The sequence below is a fragment of the Cotesia glomerata genome, linkage group LG3 (genome assembly GCF_020080835.1).
Source record: "Cotesia glomerata isolate CgM1 linkage group LG3, MPM_Cglom_v2.3, whole genome shotgun sequence".
Taxonomy (NCBI): Eukaryota; Metazoa; Arthropoda; class Insecta; order Hymenoptera; family Braconidae; genus Cotesia; species Cotesia glomerata.
Genome location: NC_058160.1, coordinates 30,044,436 through 30,066,421, shown reverse-complemented (window position 1 = coordinate 30,066,421; position 21,986 = coordinate 30,044,436). Strand labels below are relative to the sequence as shown.

Sequence of the window (21,986 nt, the reverse complement as noted above, 5' to 3'; positions counted from 1 at the left end):
TGAGTATTTGTAATTGTAATTTAGATTATCGTATGTTTATTTATTTAGACGTATGCATAAAGCCTTATCAGTAATTCCGTCCATGAAAGGCCTTATGAGCAGAGCATTGCGATAAAAGCGTGCTCTGCATAGGTTCGTCGCGTTTCACAATGCACGTTCGGTGTTATGAGAAAAACATATATTTTATTACAATAATTCTATAACATATACATTACCTAAATAAATTATTAAAAACACGCGCTCGGTACAAAAAAAATTTCAATTCGCTCAAATTAAAAAATTTACACTGCTCAAAAATTACAAATTTATTGCTCAAAATTCAAAATGTTTTTTGTCAGAACATCGGATTGGCGTGGCGCCGACCTTAGTTTAATTTAAGAGTAATTAGGGATAGATATAAATCAATAATTGTACAAACTTTGGACTCTTAACGAGTATCCAGTCTTCCAGAATTCAGGATATTAAAATATTTGCCCTTAAGCAGCTATTAATTTTTTAATTGATAATTTTGTATTGATTTTTTAATTGACTAAAATTATCAATTCATATATATTAATTTCACGTATATCATAAAGAAATATATATCTGTAACTAGTAATTAGTAATTAATGATTCAACTCATGTGTAACGAGCAATATCATATATATCTTATCATATCAATATGTTTTCTCTTTAATTAATTATACCATTAATTAAAAATGAAGTGAAAACATTTCATTAGCATCTAAGTGCCTTATATACTTATATCATTTATTAAATATTAAATATTAAATATTGAATATATATTACCACAGTACATCACATTAAAGTAATCATAATTAGTAATTATTAATTATATTTATTGCACAGTAGTATTACTATTATTAATGTGCCTTAGTGGATAATTATAAAATTAAGAAAATTTAAATAAGGTTTATAATTATTTAATTTATTTTTATTATGTACAAATATATACAATGTAACATATAGGCATTTATGTGAGGATATGTTATTTTTTTTATTTTATTTTATTATATAATTAGTAATTAATCAAATAGTAATAGATATTTTTGTGGCTTGGACTTATGGCAATCATTCAAAATTTTTAAAACACTTGGCATTATTTTTACATGTATAGTGTACTGAGTAATTACTGCTGTATTTTAATCAATTATTTTTCAATAAATCAGTGATATGTACATCTACATTAAACAACGCTATTTTTTAATTATTTTTATTATTTAAATAGAAAAAATTAAGTTAAAAAAGGTAAGCGGTTGAGTACTCGTGTATTAACACAGCCTGCGTATTTATTAAATATTTGGTTCTAAGTACTCGATATGTATGGAATACACAGTAATTAATTAATTAACTAATTATTTAATAAATATTTTCTTAAGTTAGCGATATGTATCCATTAAATATTTTATTATAAATTTCATTTATATTTATAAATTCTCCACTTTTTTAATTTTATTTACGGTGGTTTATTAGATTTAATATAAAACGCGAATGTTTTTATACATTGGAAGAATTAATTGATTGATTAACCATTAACTATTAGGGAAGCATTGTCTGTTGTGTCCCAGTTAGTTTGTTTTATTTCTTTTTATAAAAAGTCTTTACGTCAGCTTTAATTCTGACTCGGTGTTTTCATTAATTGCTTCGTTCGACGCATTAATATCAATCAATGGCTTTGTATTACCTAAAATTTATAAAAATTCATTAATTTATGATAATAATAATAAATAATATTAATTTATCCATTTAAAAGAATTTTATTATTGTTATTATTATTGTTATTCACTATGTGACTGCCGTGACTTGTGAAATATAAATAAATAAAATTTTGCTTTATTAAATAATGAATTTTGTTAAATTGCACATAACTTTTTCAATGTTGACGTTTTTAAAAATATAAGCTCATCCCGATGTTACACTCATCAAGAGCTTTCATTTGAGTACTCACATGCATTTTTGATATATTTTATCATATATACGTATATATAACATATATTTTAAAGATATAAGCTCATCCCAATGTTACACTCATCATGACCTTTCATTTGAGTACCCACATGGCATTTTTTATATATTTTATATATATGGTATTTGTGAAATATATAAATATATAAAATATATGAAAAATTGATGTGGGTACTCAAATGAAAGGTCTTGATGAGTGTAACATCAGGATGAGCTTATATCGTTAAAAATATCATTAGTTGACAAGATACAATGTCATTTCTTAATTATTGACATTTTTTAAGATATAAACTCATTTCGATGTTACACTCATCGAGACCTTTTATTTGAGTACCCACATGCATTTTTGATATATTTTCCATATATACATATATATAATATATATAAATATATGAAAAATTGATGTGGGTACTCAAATGAAAGGTCTCGATGAGTGTAATGTCGGGGTGAATTTATATCATTAAAAATGTCAATAGTTCACAAGATATTTGTTAAAATGCCCTGTACTTTCTTAACTATTGACATTTTTAAATATATAAACTCATCCCGATGTTACATTTATCAAGAGCTTTCATTTGAGTACCCACATGCATTTTGATATATTTTTCAAATATACATATATATAAATGTATGAAATATATGAAAAATTGATGTGGGTACTCAAATGAAAGGTCTTGATGAGTGTAACATCGAGATGAGCTTATTTCTTTAAAAATGTCAATAGTTCTCAAGATACAAGGTCATTTCTTAATTATATATCTAGAGATAAAGAATTTTCGAATGTAGTCTAAATAATTATCATAATTATCAGACTATCGGTGAAAATGATACCAAACCTTGAAAAGGTACAAATTCAAATTAAGACCTTCGCAATGACACTAAAATTCACCAAAAAAATCCGATTTTATCATATGACTATCTTGGACACAAAATTTTTCTTATTCATTTAATAATATAGATAATGACAATAATAATAACAATAATAAATATTAATTATAATTATATTTACATAAAGTTGAAGTTGTGCTACAACTACGCGATGATCTTAGTAATGATTCATTACCTTGAATATTTTTCAAATAATTCCCTAAAATAATTTTTTATTAATAATAATCAATTAATAAATTAATGACATATTTGTGTATTAATAAATAATTAACGATAATGGTTAGTGATACAATTTTTTCAAATTGTTACTTTGTTAATAAGCAACTGGTTAAAAAAAACTAAAAAAACTGTACCAACTTTTACGCCTTTTTGATTGGTGTGGAAAATGCGAATGGATTACCATTGAGAATAACAATTGGCGTCGCTGCGGGTGACGACAAATAAGAGGAACTTCTGTGATGTGCCATAACAAGTTCTTTCGTGTTTTTCTCCGGCTTCATCAGCACGATATAAACTTTTGGAAAAAACAAGCACCCAAGTTGCGCGATTCCGCTCAAAGAGAGTGACAGCGCCAGTGTAACAACTCTGATTGCATTACTGGTGAATGCCAGGTACAGCGGCACGAACGCCAGCCAGAGTATCAATGTCGTGTAATTCGTGAAGGCAATGTGTTTGGTTTCGTTGAATCCATCCGGGCATTTTCTTGTTTTCACTGCGTATATTGTGCAAATCACTGCAATTCAGTACATAAACAAATCAATTAGTTGATAAATCAATCATTTAATTAAGGAATATACGTATTCAATCGATATAAAAGTTTTTTTATTTTAAATGAAATGACAAATCAAATTTTTTTAAAAATTTTAAGTACCAATTTTTTTTTTAAACAATTTTTTCCTTACACAGAAAAAAAATTAACTTGAATTAAGAGAAAAATTTTTGAACCAAGAAAATAATTTTGAAAAGTTTCATTGTCTTGAATCAAGTAAAATTTATTTAAACCAAAAAAAAATTCTTAGTTTAAGAATTTTTTGGTAAATATTTACAAGTGGGGTCACCATTTTAATTTTCATTTTTTGAACGAAATTTTTATTTGATTTTATTGATATATATTTTTTTTTGAAAAATACAAAAAAAATGAACAATTTAAAAAAAAAAAAGTTGATTATCACAATTTTAACAAATTTTCGAAAAAATTTATAAATTAAAAAAAAATCATAATATTCAACTTTTTTTTTTTTATAATTGTTCGTTTTTTAAGTACTTTTCAAAAAAAAATATATCAAAAACTTAAAAAAAAAATAAAATAGAAATTTTATCCAAAAACATGAAAGCCAAATTTTTTTCAACATCGAAATCTTTATTTTTTTCTTTCACGACATTTTTTTCATAAATGCGCCGTAAAAACAAGCGGAATCAAAAAAAAATTTGAAAATGTTAATTTTTCACGTCGATATGGCCAAAAATAGGGTGGACCCGACTTGTAATTAATTACCAAAATTTCTTAGTTTAAGAATTTTTTCACTCAAATCAAGAAAACCAAAAGTTCTTCAAAATTATTTACTTGATTCAAATAAATTCATTTTTCTGTGTACAAACCTATCAAAATAAAAGGATAAACTAATCCAACCAAGTAAGACTCATCATCAAGCCCGCTGCAGATGCGTATCCTTGTCTCCCTTGAAGGATACGAATACAAAATCGATGAGGGTACAATGTACAGCCACAGAGCATTGATAAAAACTTCCACAGAAGTAATAAGCCCCGTAATAACAATTTGCGACTTTGGACTCGTATACTTGGGCTTGTGAGGGCTGTGGCACTTTTTATTGAAGATCCTGTGGATCCTGTTGGTCTTAGTGACCAGAGCCGCGTAGCAAAGCGTGTAGCAGAAGCCAACTCCAAACCTGGTGATTGCACAAGTCTCGACATTCGGCTCCGCGACAATAGCGAACGTCATCAGAAATGATATCAGCGTTCCTACCAATAATAGCGAGGACAATTCGCGACCGGAGGCTTTTATTATCGGCGTGTCGCTGTAAATCCAGAGCACTGACAGCACAAAGATAGTCGCCAGTATTCCTGTTGATTACAATTACCACTCATAAAATCTTTAAATAATTAATTAATTAATTAATTAATTAGTCAATTTTTTTACCACAACTAGCAACAGCCATCGCGCCGACGGCCCAAGGACTCGAGTAGTCAATAAATTCTTCCTCGACTAATTCGCAGCTTTTTCTGTCACTGGTGGGCTTTTTTCCTTTTTCGCAGTCTTGGCAGCGGTGCTCGTCAGCTTTGAATTGGTAGGAGCCGCAATTTTGGCAGTGCCAGCAACAAGCGTCCTGTTTTTCCCTAACAGCGACCTGGTTATGCTGGCAAGGCGACGAGCAAGCCGATGTGGGGAAAAATTTCGCTCCTGACTCATTTTCGTTGCGATATTTCAACTTTGTTTCGTCAACAAATAAAATCGGCTTCGCGCCGTTCGTTTCTGTGAATTGAATCCAAAGATTTAAATTAAAACTTTGGATTTAGATTAAACAGCAATAATTAAATTTTAAGAAGAATTTATTCGCTGAAGATTGTAAAGAAGACTTACGGGTATAATTGCCTACAACGTGCCAGTGATAAGTTCCGTCGTCTTCGCGCTGGAAATTCAAAATAGAATAGCGGGGTGGACCGTCAACTTTGTTAACGAACCTAAATGGATTACCGGCTTCATCTGAAAGCACAAGATGTAATATAGAGTAGTGTGGAGTAGAGTAGTTGAGTTTGTGCTCTATGGATGGAAATTGCCGAATGTTTGCCGCTTAAGTAATAATACACTTGAGTACGTCAACATCATGCAGTTGGAGGCTGAACAAGACTTACTCACTTACTTACTTACCTTTGAACGTGACCGTGCTCAAGTACTTTGACAGAGTTTCGCCGTCTATGTGTCTCATTCTGTCGCAAATACCGATGAAATTCTTCCCACATGCCTCCACCTGTAGATTATGCAACGCATGAGCCACCGCGTAAACCGCGTCCCGAACGAAGTGGATGAATCTTTGCTGCTTGTAAGCTGTTCGATATTTCATTTTCATTGATGGATCATCGCAGCCGTCCTGGAAATTTTTTTTTATTATTATTTATTGGAAGTTTTTTATTTATAGTGAAAAAAAAAATTGAATTTTGTTCAAGAGAAAAATTTTTAAATCGGAAAAATTATTTTAAAGAGTTTCTTTGTCATAGCTGAAAAATTTTTGAAAAAAGTTTTCAACTATAAATAAATAAAATTTTGCTTTATTAAATAATGACTATTGTTAAATTGCGCTGTACTTTCTTAAATATTGATATTTTGGAAGATATAAGCTCATCCCAATGTTACACTCATCAAGAGCTTTCATTTGAGTACTCGCATGCATTTTTGATATATTTTATCATATATACGTATATATAACATATATTTTAAAGATATAAGCTCATCCCGATGTTACACTCATCATGACCTTTCATTTGAGTACCCACATGGCATTTTTTATATATTTTATATATATGGTATTTGTGAAATATATAAATATATAAAATATATGAAAAATTGATGTGGGTACTCAAATGAAAGGTCTTGATGAGTGTAACATCAGGATGAGCTTATATCGTTAAAAATATCATTAGTTGACAAGATACAATGTCATTTCTTAATTATTGACATTTTTTAAGATATAAACTCATTTCGATGTTACACTCATCGAGACCTTTTATTTGAGTACCCACATGGCATTTTTGATATATTTTATATATATTGTATTTATAAAATATATAGATATATAAAATATATGAAAAATTGATGTGGGTACTCAAATGAAAGGTCTCGATGAGTGTAATGTCGGAGTGAGCTTATATCTTTAAAAATGTCAATAGTTCACAAGATACGAGGTCATTTCTTAATTATGTATCTAGAGATAAAGCATTTTTGAAATATTTTATTATTAAAAAAATTTTTAAATAATAATAATAATAAAGTAAAAAATTGAAAAATTTTATTACTAAAGTATCTTTATCACACTTATGATACTCCTGCCAAAGTTCCTGAAACCAAGGATTGACTTCAGCGTGACTTAGGGTCAGATTAGTAAAGTAATCATCAAAACCATCCAAGTGTCTCGACAAGGGTTGAACAGCAAGCGCCCCCTCCAGCACAACAGTTTCTTGGTCCCTATTGTAATTTCCCAAACTGTGCAAATCACGATGATTTGTACTAGGCCAAGCGTCGCTTCCAATCCACACAAATCTCGTGCCAACTCCAAGTCGTCGGGCAGCTTCGAGCACTCGAAGAGTTGTTGTTTTCTCCGCGAAAAGTACTACCACTGAAATAAAATTTATTATTTTACCAAGTTATCTTTATCTAATTATAGAAGTTTGGACTTTATAGTGCTAAAGAAGTAACTTGATTCAAGAGAAATAATCTCTAACTGTAGTTAGAGATAAAATAATCATTTCGAGTTATTTTTTGCTTTGAATCAAGTAGAAAAAAATTTTTTTACTTTGTTTTATCAATAAATAAAAGTTTACTTCGATTTTTAGTACGACAAAACTTAATCCGCTTACAAATCGCTGGAGTTTAATTAATGTAAATCTTGTAATAAAATCAACTGATACCTTTAATCCGTAAAGCCGATTAATAAATTAATGTATTATATAAGTAGTAAGTCACTTAAAAATTAAAAAAAAAAAAAAAGTGTTAATTAATTAACTTCATTATTTCAAAAAGTTTACTGGAGATTTTTTTTAATCCGTCTTTGTGGCTTCTTTTCGATATTTTCCGAAGACAAAACAATCAGAGCTGAAATTCCATTAGCAAGGTGAATAGCTCGGAGTACAAGCAATTTTTCCTAGCAGACAGAAACAAAGAGCTTCGGCTGTCAAGCGACGAATTCGAGGGTGTGTGGGTGTGTAGTTAACAGTTATAGTTAGTCATAGGCGGGATAGAAGCATGGAATATAATAGAAGAGCAGACTGGAATCGATTACAGGAAACGTACCTCGAACTTGAGTTTTGTTAGTGATTGTACGAATGACGTTATCGTAGTCTTCTGCTACGAAGTGCTCCTTGTCTATCCTCTGCGGCGCACTGAAGCAGATTGAATAGTTGTTGGCCAGCGAAACTAAGGTCTCGTATCCGTGATTACCGTACTCGGTGTCGGAGTAGACCACTGACACATAAGTCCACTCAAATCGCCTAGAACAATGCCAATAGTTTTACTAAAAACTTTCGGGTGTACGTCTCGGACAGAGGATTGCGGATTCTGGGATACGAGCTTTCCACCCGCCCAACCACTAACAAGTAATAGCACTCAATGTATTTCTTCAGTACATCCTATTCATTCCCACAACTCCGCTGGGGTTAAAATTTCAAATTTATTTCTTTTAGTCGGGGTTGAAATTATAAATTTATTTTTAGATTCATAAATTTGTTCATTAAAACTATTTTAGACTTTAAAAGTTACTTTTTTTTTTAGAAAATTTCGTACTTTATTTTTTATAGTTTTTTTCGAAACAAATAAAATTTTTTCTAGTTATTATTTCATTTTTAATCAAAGGTCTAATTGTTAATTAAATAAAAACAATTTTTTTTTAATAAATAATTTACTAGAACAAATAATAATATTTTTTTTTCAAACAAAATTTGCATTATTTTTATTATAACTACTAATTTTTTAATAAAATAATATAAACAGAATTTTTTTTGTTTTTTGTCTCATTATGTATGAGAAATATTATAATCTCGATATTTGTGCTGAAGTTTCACTTGACAAAACTTCAAAGTACAAATAACCAAAGTTCAGATTGTCAAAGTTATAATTTGATAATTTAATTGAGTGAACTATTCCAAATATTTAATCAAATTAATAATTTAATAATTAATAATTTTTAATTTCCTTTGAATATTACAAATAATAATTTGATAATTTAATTGAGTGAACTATTTCATATATTTAATCAAATTAATAATTTAATAATTAATAATTAATAATTTAATAATTAATAATTAATAATTTAATAATTAATAATTAATAATTTAATAATTAATAATTAATAATTTTTAATTTTCTTTGAATATTACAAATAATATGTCTATTTATTTATTGAAAAAAAAAAAAAATAAATAAATAAAAAGCAATTCTCAGGAAAGAAGAGTCTTTTGAATTACAGATTCTCGGATAAATTTATTTTCACACTTGAAGCGTAGAATTTTAAAAGAGTTTTTGAAATATACTTCGCCGTTTGGAGAAAACTTACTTGAGAATTTCTAGCATAGCGTGCGCTTGATTCACGTCACTTGGTACGGTTCGAAAAAAATGCGGATATTTTTCTTTGCTACTCAGCGATGGTGAAGTCGCCATGTATGATATTTGAGGTACACCAAATAATCGGAGCATCGAGGCAACCTGGATAAAAAAGCACGCAATAAAAAAAATAACGCCAGCTGGCTGTAAATACTATACGATTTTTCTATCATCTGTCGTTTCTATTGTAGTGAAAATAATGAAAATACAAATAAGCGAAAAAAATCGCAGGGTTGGAAGAATAGGACTATTTGGAATTTTGTAGTTGCTTTTTAATATTTACTATTCGTGTAAGCTATTGTAGTCAGTAATCAGTAATTTTAGATTGCTAAAATTTCCCAATTTTTTAATTATTTTTTTCGAAGAGAAAAAATTTTAATAAAAATTCTACTAAGACTATTTTTTATGTAAAAAATTATCACCTTTTCGATAGAGTTATTTATTTTTAACTATAAACAATAAAAAATCCTTAAAAATGAGATTGAAATAAAAAAATATAATTTTTCTAATCTTTCAACGCAACAAAAATAAATTTTAATATTTTTTTTTTTTTTGTAATATTAAATTTTATTATTTGTAAAATCAAAATTTGTTTTTGAGCTTGTAGAGAACTTTTTTACAAAATTAAAAAATAATTATATTTGTTAAACTAATTTATAAACTAAAACTGTAAAGTGTTTTTGATAAAAAGTGTTTAGATAAATAATGTAACGAATGTATCTTTGTGAAGAGTTGATTGAACAAATTTATCAGAAGGGAGTTGAGCAGAATTAACCTGTTCTGAAATTCTAGTTCGCTCGAGTGTTTAATGCATCCCTTTGACGGGTACAGGTTGTTTACGCTGGTAACAACCAAGAAAACTCAATTGGAATAAATTTAACTGGGAACATGGCTTCCGATCAATCAACAACGTTTTTACCCGCATCGTTTACTTTATTTTAGGTCCATTACCTGTAGCGTTACGGAACTCGACTGGGCGGCTAGAACTGAGACGACTTTATCAAACCCTCCGCCCAGAAATCTTGGAACGCTCCCGTCTGAGCACTGGAATTCCGTGTCGTGGTATTCGTTCACGTGAGCTATGAACCCTTTTATTTTCAAAAATAAAAGCAAACATTTTTTTATATTGAATAAAAATGACAGCAAATATTATCTTTAGCCTCACAATTCAGTCTACAAAATTCAATACATCATATATAATATTTATATTTACCCTTTACGAAATTCAATGCCTGCTGCAGCGCATGATTTGGATTGTCACAGGAATCAAAAGCAAGAACACCGAGTTTTATCCCCGGTAGGATTCTCGGATTTTGATTTATTTGTTGTACAGTGAAAAGCATTGCCTCTAGAGGTTGAATACCATCTTCTAGCTGCAAAAAAAAAGTCCAGGAAAAAACTCGATAAAAAATAAAAGAAAAATTCTATTTTACTCTTTACTATACCCTTTAAAAAAAATTTGGGATTTAATTTATCATAAATCATAATTATTTATTTTTAGAAATCTATTCGTCAAGTTTTATTTTATACATTAATATCTCAAAAATTAACTCTCTGGTAGTGAGAATGTTTAGCGACCATGCGCCACCTGTTGGAAATTTTTAATACTATCTTTGAAAATAAATTTGAGATTTTATTTATTGTAATTATTTATTTCTTCTACAAATCTACCCGTCAAATTTCATTCTATAAATTAATATCTCAAAAATTAACTTTCTGGTAGTGAGAAAATTTAGCGACCATGCGCTATCTATTGGAAATTTTTGATACTAATTTTTAAAAAATTCTTTTTCGGCGTAAATGTATTAAAAATTTTTTTCACGCGTAATATAAAATTTTATAAAAATGGTAATTTCAATAAATATCCACGGAAAGAAAAATCAATTATGAATTAAATCAAATTCTTCAATAACTATGACCCATAAATTTTTTTTCAATTACACGGAAAATTTATACCGCATTCAAGACCCTGCACTAGATGTTATCAGTAATGAATGGCTCTAATTCTTACAGTCATAGTCATATATTATACAATTCAAGTTGAACTGAAGAAACTCCGATCTACTCGTTCCAATTGGGTTCTTGCCAAATACAAAGACACTTGCTCATATTTTTTTTTATATTTAATTTTTTTACCGGCTATGTCAAGATACTAGATACAGTAAAGTACGATTTGACGTGTCTACCGGGCAGTGACACGTGACTTTCGGTTGTAAAAGTACCCACTCGATCGAAAAGCCGTGTTAAGGGTTCCTCGTCTTATCAATTTAATCAGATGTTATTTTGTTTTTATTTTTACAAAACTTCGCCTTTAGTTTATATTTTTTTATTATTTTTATTATCACCTAGAGAACAAGTAACTTTACTTAAGCTCACCTGAATATTACCGCAGCTCTTGCCGTCGGAGCCTTTCTTGTGGACGGGAAAAAGCGCTCCAAGTGTTATATCGCCGCTGACATTAACGTACAACTTGCCAACCGTGAGATAATTTGAAGTGATAAATGTTAAAAATATAAATATCTTTCTATCCATCTTATCCAAGTATTTATTTATTAACTTCTTTGTAAATTAATGTGGATATTAATATTTATTCAGATTCTTGGCCAGAGCTTGCGTCAGAAGACACGCAAATAAATTTCCAGGTTTCACGCTGAAATAAAAAATAAAAAAATAAAAAATTGTTAATTTAGCAAAAGAAGAGATGAAGAAAGATAAAGAAGAAAAATGTGTGATTTAATAACATTGAGGTGATCAAAATAAGGTCGGGTGTGCTCGGATACGTTCGCTTTTACTCAACATCAGAAAATACTTAAAATTGAGCTATTGATTCTTCGACCACTCTTTATTCTTCATCGGCTACTCGAGAAAACGCGTCTATAAGTGCCTTTCTTTCTTCGCTTCTTTGATTTTTTCTTTCTTCAGCTTTATTTCTTGTTCTTATTTTCTTCGAATCTCATCTGTATTCATTTTAAGCACTAAATTACTCCTCAATAACTTTTTTTTAAGCTCCAATATATCGACAATTCTTTTATCACTGCTTTCAAATTTATTGTTATTAGAAATCTTTTTTTTTTTTTAGAAATTAAAATTCTTTAATTAAAAAAAAACTAGCTTAGATAAAAATATAAAATACTATATTTCCATTTCTTTTTAAACTTATTTTCAGCGAATAAGATTGAATGGTAAGCTAAGTCTTAGGAAATGAAAGAAAGAAGTAGAGTAAACGTAAAGTAAAGCCTTCAAAGAAGTACTCGTTCGTTCAAATCCTTGAGTTGTAAAAAATCTAATACAGGAGCAGAGCTTTGAAAGCGGAAGAACAAAACCCCGTCAGTGGCAGGAAGAAATAAGTGGGAGGACATTTAAATAGGTAAGCTGGTTGCTTACCAGGACGGTTTAATTACACGTGGAACGTATGATGTAAAACATGTAGTAGGTAAACATACAAAATAGTAGATTTTAGTTGGTTTACGCATAAATGCATGGTGATGTTTGTAAAAAGCACTTGATGGGATTTTTGACAAAGTTAATATCGATTAATCAAACTGGCTCGCATTTGGTATTTAGTGTCGAGTGTCGACATGGGAGATTAATTGTATTATCAACGCTTCCACATATCGCCACTATAATCAATTATATATTCTCTCATTTACATTTGCTTACCAATGCAACAGTACCTATCCATAGAAACTATTCCGTTGAATTAGTTTGAATTTCAGATACAGCATAAATTAATTAACGGCCAATTCAATAACTTTGTTCACTTTAATCGCTCATAAATTTTTTATCTCTCTATTATAAAACATTGCAAGTAATGAATTTAAATTAAAAATTATTATTAAGACTGTCGTGACTTGTGAACTGAAAAAAATTAAAATTTTGCTTTATTAAATAATGACTTTTGTTAAATTGCACTGTACTTTCTTAAGTATTGACATTTTTTAAAATATAAGCTCATCCCGATGTTACACTCATTAAGAGCTTTCATTTAAGTACCCACATGCATTTTTATATATTTTTCATATATACATATATATAATATATATAAATATATGAAAAATTGATGTGGGTACTCAAATGAAAGGTCTCGATGAGTGTAATGTCAAGGTGAGCTTATATCTTTAAAAACGTCATTAGGTGACAAGATACAACATCATTTCTTAATTATTGATATTTTCAAAGATATAAGCTCAGTCCGATGTTACACTCATCAAGAGCTTTCATTTGAGTACCCACATGCATTTTCATATATTTTTCATATATACATATATATATAATATATATAAATATATGAAAAATTGATGTGTGTACTCAAATGAAAGGTCTTGATGAGTGTAATGCCGGGATGAGCTTATATCTTTGAAAATGTCAATAGTTCACATGATACTAGGTCATTACTTAATTATTGACATTTTTTAAGATATAAACTCATTTCGATGTTACACTCATCGAGACTTTTCATTTAAGTACCCACATGGCATTTTTTATATATTTTATATATATAGTATTTGTGAAATATATAAATATATAAAATATATGAAAAATTGATGTGGGTACTCAAATTAAAGGTCTCGATGAGTGTGATGTCGGGATGAGCTTATATCATTAAAAATCTCAATATTTCACAAGATAAAAGGTCATTTCTTAATTATGTATCTAGAGATAGAGCATTTTTTAATGCAGTTTAAATACTTATCATAATAAATTGACTATCGGTGAAAATAAAATGAAATAACTATCCTGGAAACAAAATTTTTCTTATTCTTTTAATAATATAGATTATTAATTAAAAAATTATTTTAAAAAGTAAGACATATGATTTTTATTACGATAAAAAAAAAACATCAACTAGTTAATAAATATTGAATCTAAAATATTTTATTTCATCATAAAAAAGTGAAGTTTATATTTATATTTATTGATAAGTTATTTATATTAATAGCCTCATAAATAGAGTGATGTTAAATTGAATAAAATTGATGGTTAAAATATAAACTGACAGCTAATTCATACAGTAAATACTCTCTCTCAGCGTGTTTGCTAACAAGCTTTCCGTATTTCTTATTCCTCTTATAAATATTGAAAAATATAAATTTATAGATTACGTATTTCACTTTCTGATATAATAATAAATTGAATAATTATTTTCAGAGCGCTGTTCGTCGAAGAAATATCTCTAAATATATAAATACGCGGGTATCAAGTAGCACAATTTATATGCAGTCAGACCTGGAAAATTTCATTAGTAGCGTTAGTGACATTTTTATTAATTCTCCTCTTTAAATATACATGTACACGCTACGACTGGAATTAAATTTTCATAACAAATCTGATGAATATTATAAATTATAATTAGCTCGATCGCTAGCAGGTTATTTAATTTTAACATTTTGGAGGTTACAGATTTTACAATAATGTAGATTGTAAATTATATTTCCGGGAATGAAAAATAAGGTGGAATGACATTTTTTAATTTAAAATTGGCGTATCGGGGTTCATTTGATATTTTGATGAAAATAGAGAAACCGTCGCAATGCGTATGTCAGTTGGCTTGATTAGATATTCGTATCCAGCTATATCGTTTAGCGGAATAATGATTTTATGAATAAATAAATTATACATGAGGGTATTGCTAAAAAATATGTATTGGTATCAAATCATCATTTCTGAAGAATAATAGACCAGTAAGTTTATTTTTAAGAAATACTTTGAATTTATTTTTACTCAAAATTGCACTGAAAAAAATTTTATATTAAATTTTTTGTTTAATTCAAAAGTAATTTTTTAAATAAAATCTTATTTTCAGGTCAGTTGTAATGCTCACAAAATTAATCTCTACACTGATAGAAGGATTTGTTTATAGTTAAAAAGATTTGCTAATATTTAACAAATCATTTATTAGAAGCCATTTGTTAGTCCTTAACAAATATTTCTTAGTATTTAAAAAGATTTATTAATATTTAATAAATGAATATCAGATTTATTAAATACAAACAAATCATTTTAAATACTAAGAAATATTTATTTAATACTAAAAAGTGGTCTCTAATAAATGATTTGTTAACTATTAACAAATATTATTTAATACAAATAAATCCTTCTATCAGTGTAATTTTATTTATCGTCATTACGATAGCGAGAATAAATGAATAATAGATCTAATTTAGTGGTATTATCTAAAACTATCTTAATCAAGCATTATCTGATATATAGATTGAACATTTTACGATTTATTTTTCCCAGGCTATTTGACTCGGGAAATCCAACAGTATTTGTTCAGCCAGAAAATTACAGCCGTTTTCCCAATTGAACTATTATATACACGTATATAGACAGGGAGGGTAGCCTATACGAAATCCAAATGAAAAATTTTCCGGCAGTATTTCTTTATCTATAAATTGCAAAAGTAGTAATTAAAAAAAAAATATATATAAAAAAAAAGTGTAAATATTTTTTTAAAGTAAAGGACGAAAAAATAAGTATAAAAAAGCTTTGTGTTTACGGAGAAAAATAGTTTGTGTAGAATAAAGTTAATCTCAGTGTTGAAATTACGGTAAAAAGCCGACACTGAAAGCGTAAAGAAAAAAAACAGTGGCAAACATACACACGGCACTTGCTGATTCGCACTGTCAAAGAGTGCTTGAACGTTCACAATAATAGAACAACTCGAAGCAGCTTTTGCACATTTAGGTTTTCCGTGCAAATATTAATTCGAGAGTGCTCACAAAATTACATAATTATTTTATTTTTTTCTGTGAAATTAAATTATTAATATTTTTATATAAAATTGACGATGACTAATTGAAGTTTATGAATTAATAAATGATTATAATTGCAAATTCTTTTGATGTAAAGCACAAAGAAGTTATGATGAAGTGATATTGGCTTTTATAAGTGAAGGTTAACAACAAATTTATTCTCGCTTTGAAGACTAAAATGAATATTAATTATTTTATTCAATTTTACGAAATTTATGATAAAAATAACATGATTTGGGAGGAAGAAGAAAGCGTTATTTAATTTAAAGACTGAGTGCAGGTCAACCAGAGCGACTGTCAAGTCGGGAAGAAAATTGTCGGGACGAAATAAATTTAGCCTTGTTATCAGTCTAAAGGAAATTGCTCACTGAGTTTTACTTCGACGGTGGCTGGATGTCTCTTTCTACTCTCACTCGGTCTTTAGTTACAGAACCAATTGGTGAATTCCTCCCCACTTCTAACCAATAGCTAATTCCTGATGATCGGAAGTGGTGACGTAGATCGGATTTCATTTCCAGTCTATTGGACGAGCAAACCGCAAAAGGGTTTATTTACTTCGAGATGATAAATAATTAGGTGGGTTGAAATTTTTAATTACTTCACTTCATTTTTTTCGGTTTTAATTAATTTAATATCAACATTGTGGGAAATTTCATTTCAAAATTAGAACGAAATTTAATTAAGTCAGTTGTGAAACGTAAATAAAATTAAATATTGAAGTAAGTAAGAATTATTAATCGTGAAAAAAAAAGTTAAACTTTTTTGTGAACTAAAATGTAATTTATTAAACATTTTTTTTTATCTGTTTATTAATTATTTTTCAATCAACGTATTAAGTAAATTAAAATCCAATCACTTTGATTTTATAAAAATGTGATCAAAGAACTTTACAGAATTTTATTTTTAATAATTTATAAATTAACTTAGCAAAATTCAGCAATGCAAAAAAGATTAAAGAAAAAAAATGTCATTCCATCACGTTTTAATCATGAAATATTTAAAATAAATATCCGGGAATTTTTTCAATAAAAAGACTAGATTAAATTCTTGTAAGATTCATCGTAATTCTGTGAATTTCTCGACAATCTATCTAATGAATATTTATGTGAATATCTATATGAGTGTAAATATCTATATATGACACAATAAATGAAATCTTAATCAAGAATCGGGATTAGAGCGGTATCCAAAGTCCTAGAGAAGAGACAGAAGATGAATCGGCGTTATCGATTTCCACGTATCAAAGAGAAGTGAAAATAAAATAATATTGGTTTATTGTCTGACGAGTAATTTGTACAATTTAACTGGTTACTTATCTGGAAACTTAACAAAAATGACAGATTTAATATAGTGATAGTAAATAGTTGGCAATAAAATGTCAATATATCAGAGTGACCTGGACGGTGGAGCTTTTGTACGTGACACTATTAATCCGTATGACATCCCGCATCGCAACATAATTTATCTCGAATTATAAAAAAAAGTTCTGGGTACTAAATGTATAGACAAATATAAATATATCATACATTTACGTATGTATATATTTATTTATATCTACGAGTGTGTAAAATAAAACCACCGAGCAATTGGAATCGAATTTAACGTCAGTTTTGTACAAACAAAAATAAATCTATAGGGTAAAATTTTACGCGATATACCTGCCCGATATACGTCACTTTCAGTACTTTTCGGGATTTCACTTTATAAATTTGTTAGTTTGTACTTGTTGGTGTATCAAACTTCACAAATAATCTAAATAATTTGTTCGGGGCGTATCAGATCAACTCTGGGTCAAATTAAAAAACTATTATTTTTAATTGCGTTTTAATTTAAAGTAAATTTTTTTTTTTAATCATTATTATCGATATTATTAAAAGAATAAGAAAAATTTTGTTTCCAGGATAATCATATGATAAAATCGATTTTTTTAGTGTAATTGCAAAGGTCTTGACTTGAATTTGTGCCTTTTCAAAGTTTCATTTCATTCGAACCGATAGTCAATTTATTATGTTAAGTATTTAGGCTGCATTAGAAAATTCTCCATCTCTATATACATAATTAAGAAATGACCTTTTATCTTATGAAATATTGACATTTTTTAAGATATAAGCTCATCTCGATGTTACACTCATCGAGACCTTTAATTTGAGTACCCACATCAATTTTTCATATATTTTATATATTTATATATTTCACAAATACCATATAAATAAAATATATAAAAAAATGCCATGTGGGTACTTAAATCAAAGGTCTCAATAAGTGTAACATCGAAATGAGTTTATATCTTAAAAATTGTCAATAATTAAGAAATTACCTTATATCTTGTGAAATATTGACATTTTTAAAGATATAAGATCATCCTGATGTTACACTCATCAAGACCTTTCATTTGAGTACCCACATCAGTTTTTCATATATTTATATATATTATATATATAAATATATGAAAAATATATCAAAATGCATGTGGGTACTCAAATGAAAGCTCGTGATGAGTGTAACATCGGGATGAGCTTATTATTATATCTTTAAAAAAGTCAATATTTAAGAAAGTACAGTGCAATTTAATAAAATTCATTATTTAATAAAGCAAAATTTTAATTTTTTTTTACTTGCTAGTTATTATTATTTCAATAAAACTTAAAAAAAATATTTTTATATTATTTCAAGTCTTGAATATTTTCTACATTTCAAACGATGAATTATTTAACACAAAACTCGAAAGTAATTAGCGAATCTCAATGAGGTTATTATATCTTTTTTATTGTACAAACTCTTATTATCTTTTAAATTTGAATATCTATTTAAAAAACGGAAGAATAAGAACTCTAAAAGAGAATCTCGCGATTATTCTAACATTAATTCATCTTTCAAGACTTTTTTCGATCGTTAAATAATTACGAATTAACGGTTTTAAATATCCTATTCGTATTCGATAGTCGTGACCTATTGTAAATCCAATCCAAGAATGACGTGCACTATTTAAAGTCTACGAGCCAATGAAAAGAGACCTACGCAATGTAAAAATAATCATTGATTCCAATGATCATTCATTCTCAATCCGAATTTAACAGTTTATTTTAAATTCACACTCGTTTTTATTGAGTTTTTTTTATAAATAACTTCCCGAAAATAAATAAAAATAATGAATATTTTAATTACTCCCGGCGACAACTATTTCGATCGTGTACCTTAAGTCGGCGGTTTTATTGAACAAACCTAAACTCCACCCTACAGAGGAGTGTTTGAATAAACTTGGCCCCTCTTGTAAACCGATAATTACTTTCGACCTCACTAAAGATCAACCCACACTATTTAAACATCTACATCGTTATTATCATTCTCTTGAAATATATATTCTGTCATCATCAATCTATTAAAAAAAAAATTAATAACAATAATAATAATAATGATAATAATAAATAAACTAAAGATAAATATTTTAAAAACTTCAACAAAATTAAATTAACGATCCCCTTTTAATTTCCCTCTCTTTGATCGCAAAATAATTGCCAAATTATAAAATATAATTAAAACTCGGTATGAAAATTTAGCTAGCCTACATAAAACTCAATCAATTAAAGTTAATTGCTATTAATATCAAACATCTACCAATCAATTACCTGAAATAAATATCAAAAAAAGAAAAAAACACATGCTAAATAAATATAATCTAAAATTGACAAACTGACGTTGAAAAGTCGGGATTAAAAGCGCGATTTATCAACACCTACACGCGATACATTCTCATACGAGTACCAATGTGTGTCTGGAGCCTGTAAAGCGAACCACAGACGCAGATGTAGATGGAGAACATTGTACGCAGCATGTCATTGACAAGACAAGAGAGTATGGTGGAGTTGATGAATAGCAGGAAGGTAAAGGGCTCATTGTTATTCAATCGTTCGCTGAGTTGATGATGCACTCAGTGTGTATGGATCGCTCAATATGTATTCAAAGCTTGCATACTCGCTCAACCCTACTGTGGGTCTCCTTTCTTTACCCGTCAACTCGTCGCCACCGAGTCCCAATTAAAAAACACCATTATTTAAAGTTTAAGCTCGACAAATAGATCTCAGTATATATCAATTATAATAACTAAACAATTTATCTCGAGTTTGAAAATTTTAATTATATTTTTTTTAAAAATTTATTTTTAAATATTGGACCAAATTTTTATGAAAATTATTTTTTTTTCATCTTGTTAATAAATTTTAACGTAAAAAATAAGAAATTACAAACATTGCTACTTTTAATTAAATTAAATTAATTATTTTAAAAAATTTTTGTGGCAATTTTTAAGATTTTTTTAAGAAATAAATTATTATAGAAAAAATGCAATTTATAAAATTTTTTTTAATGTTTAATAAAAAAAAAAAAATTAAAGGTTCACTCCAAAATTTTTAGTGTTTTTTAAAAATTAATCTAAATATTCTCGAGGCAACTCATTACCTCAGTACACTCAACCCGGTTGTCTTAACGAAACGACAATTCAAGTCCGACTTGAGATTTTATTACAAAAACATGTACATGCAAAATCTTAATAAATGTATGAAGCATGTTGTGTACCCGGAGTAATTAACTGTTTCGAGAGTACTTTATTTTCAGAGTAGCATGAACAAGTGAGTGAGTGGGTAGCGGCCGAGGAGCAGATACGTTAAAAATAAATGAGAAAAAAATAAAGTAAAAAAATATGAGTTTAGTTCCACGGGTGAAACGAATAAAACGTGTCTTGGGTAAAGCAGGTACCTCTGGGAGGGATCAAGAGTTTATACCTTATTCTCCTTGATACAGAGCTACTCTCTGGTCTACCAGCGGTGAAGACTGCCTGAGGAACTTGAATTATAAATAAACGGTGAACCATCAGGGTTATGCTAGACGTTTATCTAAACCCCGACAATCCTCATGTCAAAGAAACTTTGTGCATACAACTTAGTCTATTCAGATGATGTATAAATATCTGTATTTATAAATTTATATATAGGTATATTGTCGGTGAATAGACGGGCTTATGTATACTTATGTATGCTTAAGAATACAGGTGAAATTTGTGGTTACTTGGTTCACAATACCGCGACTACTTGTCTCACCCCAACAACATTTCTTTTATCAATGTACATTTTCATGAGTTGAGTGAAAGACAGATCCGAGTCTTTGCTGGAATAAGAACAAAAAAAATTTTCTGTATAAAATAAAAAAAAAAAAAATAAAAATAACTGAATGGTTTTCTTTCTTTAGAAGCTGAACCACTGGGTCGCTCGGTTGAACTGTGGGTTTATGCACAATACATTTTTTAACTGAGTGAAAATAATTTTTAAAATGAATCTAATGAAAGGGCATTAATAAATAAAATTTACGAATAAAGGCGCGGGATTTTATTTATTGCCGTTATTTATTCTCTGGGTAAAAAATAAATTAGTTAATACTTACTTTTGTTAATTTTAAAAGTTAATTATACGGAAGCATTGTCTTGATTTTTCAAGAAAATAATCACTGACTTGTGTTTAAAGTTTTGAAATTCTAAAAACGCCGGGTGTTTTTTTTTTTTTCTATTGTTGAGGAAATGGAAAATGTTATTTCACCGTGACAATGGGGCTGTGATTATTGTTGAGTTATCAAGACACATTGTCATCACTCGCACTCGCGATTCGCGACTGAGACTGAATGCCAGTTGGTAGCTTTTGGGTTTAGATGCGAAACTTATGCGCGCGCCTATACTACTAGAAGACGCGTTCACCCGATCACTCTTTTTAACTTTTTTTCTCGGTATTCCTTTTATTTTTTTTATCTGCTTTTTTTAGTTTATAACTATAACATTATTGTTGATTGCCTAAACGCTTATAATTTTATGATTTTAGCTAGCTTAGAGCTTTAGTCATTTTTTTAAATTCATAAGTAGTTTCTTTTAAATCTTTAGCTGTCACAAGTTAGTAAAAAAATCAAAAATTTCTATAATTTATCACAAAACTTGTAAAAATTGAAATTATCTTCGGGTATAAAACAGTCTGATTATTTTTAAACAAAGTTTTTTATTATTTTTTTTTTTA

At 28.4% G+C, this 21,986-nt stretch overlaps 1 protein-coding gene across 3 annotated transcripts; it reads right to left on the bottom strand.

Moving 5' to 3' along the window:
• Positions 1-1,585: 1,585 nt before the first annotated feature.
• LOC123260567 (metabotropic glutamate receptor 4-like) lies at positions 1,586-21,610 on the bottom strand. Of its 3 annotated transcripts, none has more exons than XM_044721727.1 (14): positions 21,370-21,610; positions 11,558-11,831; positions 10,395-10,554; positions 10,133-10,269; positions 9,135-9,283; positions 7,877-8,073; positions 6,883-7,202; positions 5,741-5,960; positions 5,453-5,575; positions 5,012-5,344; positions 4,453-4,935; positions 3,254-3,586; positions 2,975-3,052; positions 1,586-1,684 (listed from the first exon to the last, which is right to left on the bottom strand). In XM_044721727.1, exons 2-14 carry the CDS (start codon positions 11,711-11,713, stop codon positions 1,602-1,604), a joined length of 2,772 nt encoding a protein of 923 aa, XP_044577662.1. In that variant the 5' UTR covers positions 11,714-11,831; positions 21,370-21,610; the 3' UTR covers positions 1,586-1,601. The 3 variants fall into 3 exon arrangements, 2 of the variants coding, with proteins under 2 accessions (XP_044577662.1, XP_044577663.1); XR_006508473.1 differs by having other exon boundaries at positions 3,211-3,586; XM_044721728.1 differs by lacking the exon at positions 1,586-1,684 and having other exon boundaries at positions 2,971-3,052; positions 3,207-3,586.
• Positions 21,611-21,986: the final 376 nt, after the last annotated feature.

Coding starts and splice junctions, on each gene's coding strand:
- LOC123260567 (XM_044721727.1), bottom strand. CDS start 11,713: ATGGATAGAAAGATATTTATATTTTTAACATTTATCACTTCAAATTAT. Junction 7,203..7,876: donor TAACAAAACTCAAGTTCGAG/GTACGTTTCCTG, acceptor ATTTTATTTCAG/TGGTAGTACTTTTCGCGGAG. Junction 5,345..5,452: donor CGTTGTAGGCAATTATACCC/GTAAGTCTTCTT, acceptor TTCAATTCACAG/AAACGAACGGCGCGAAGCCG.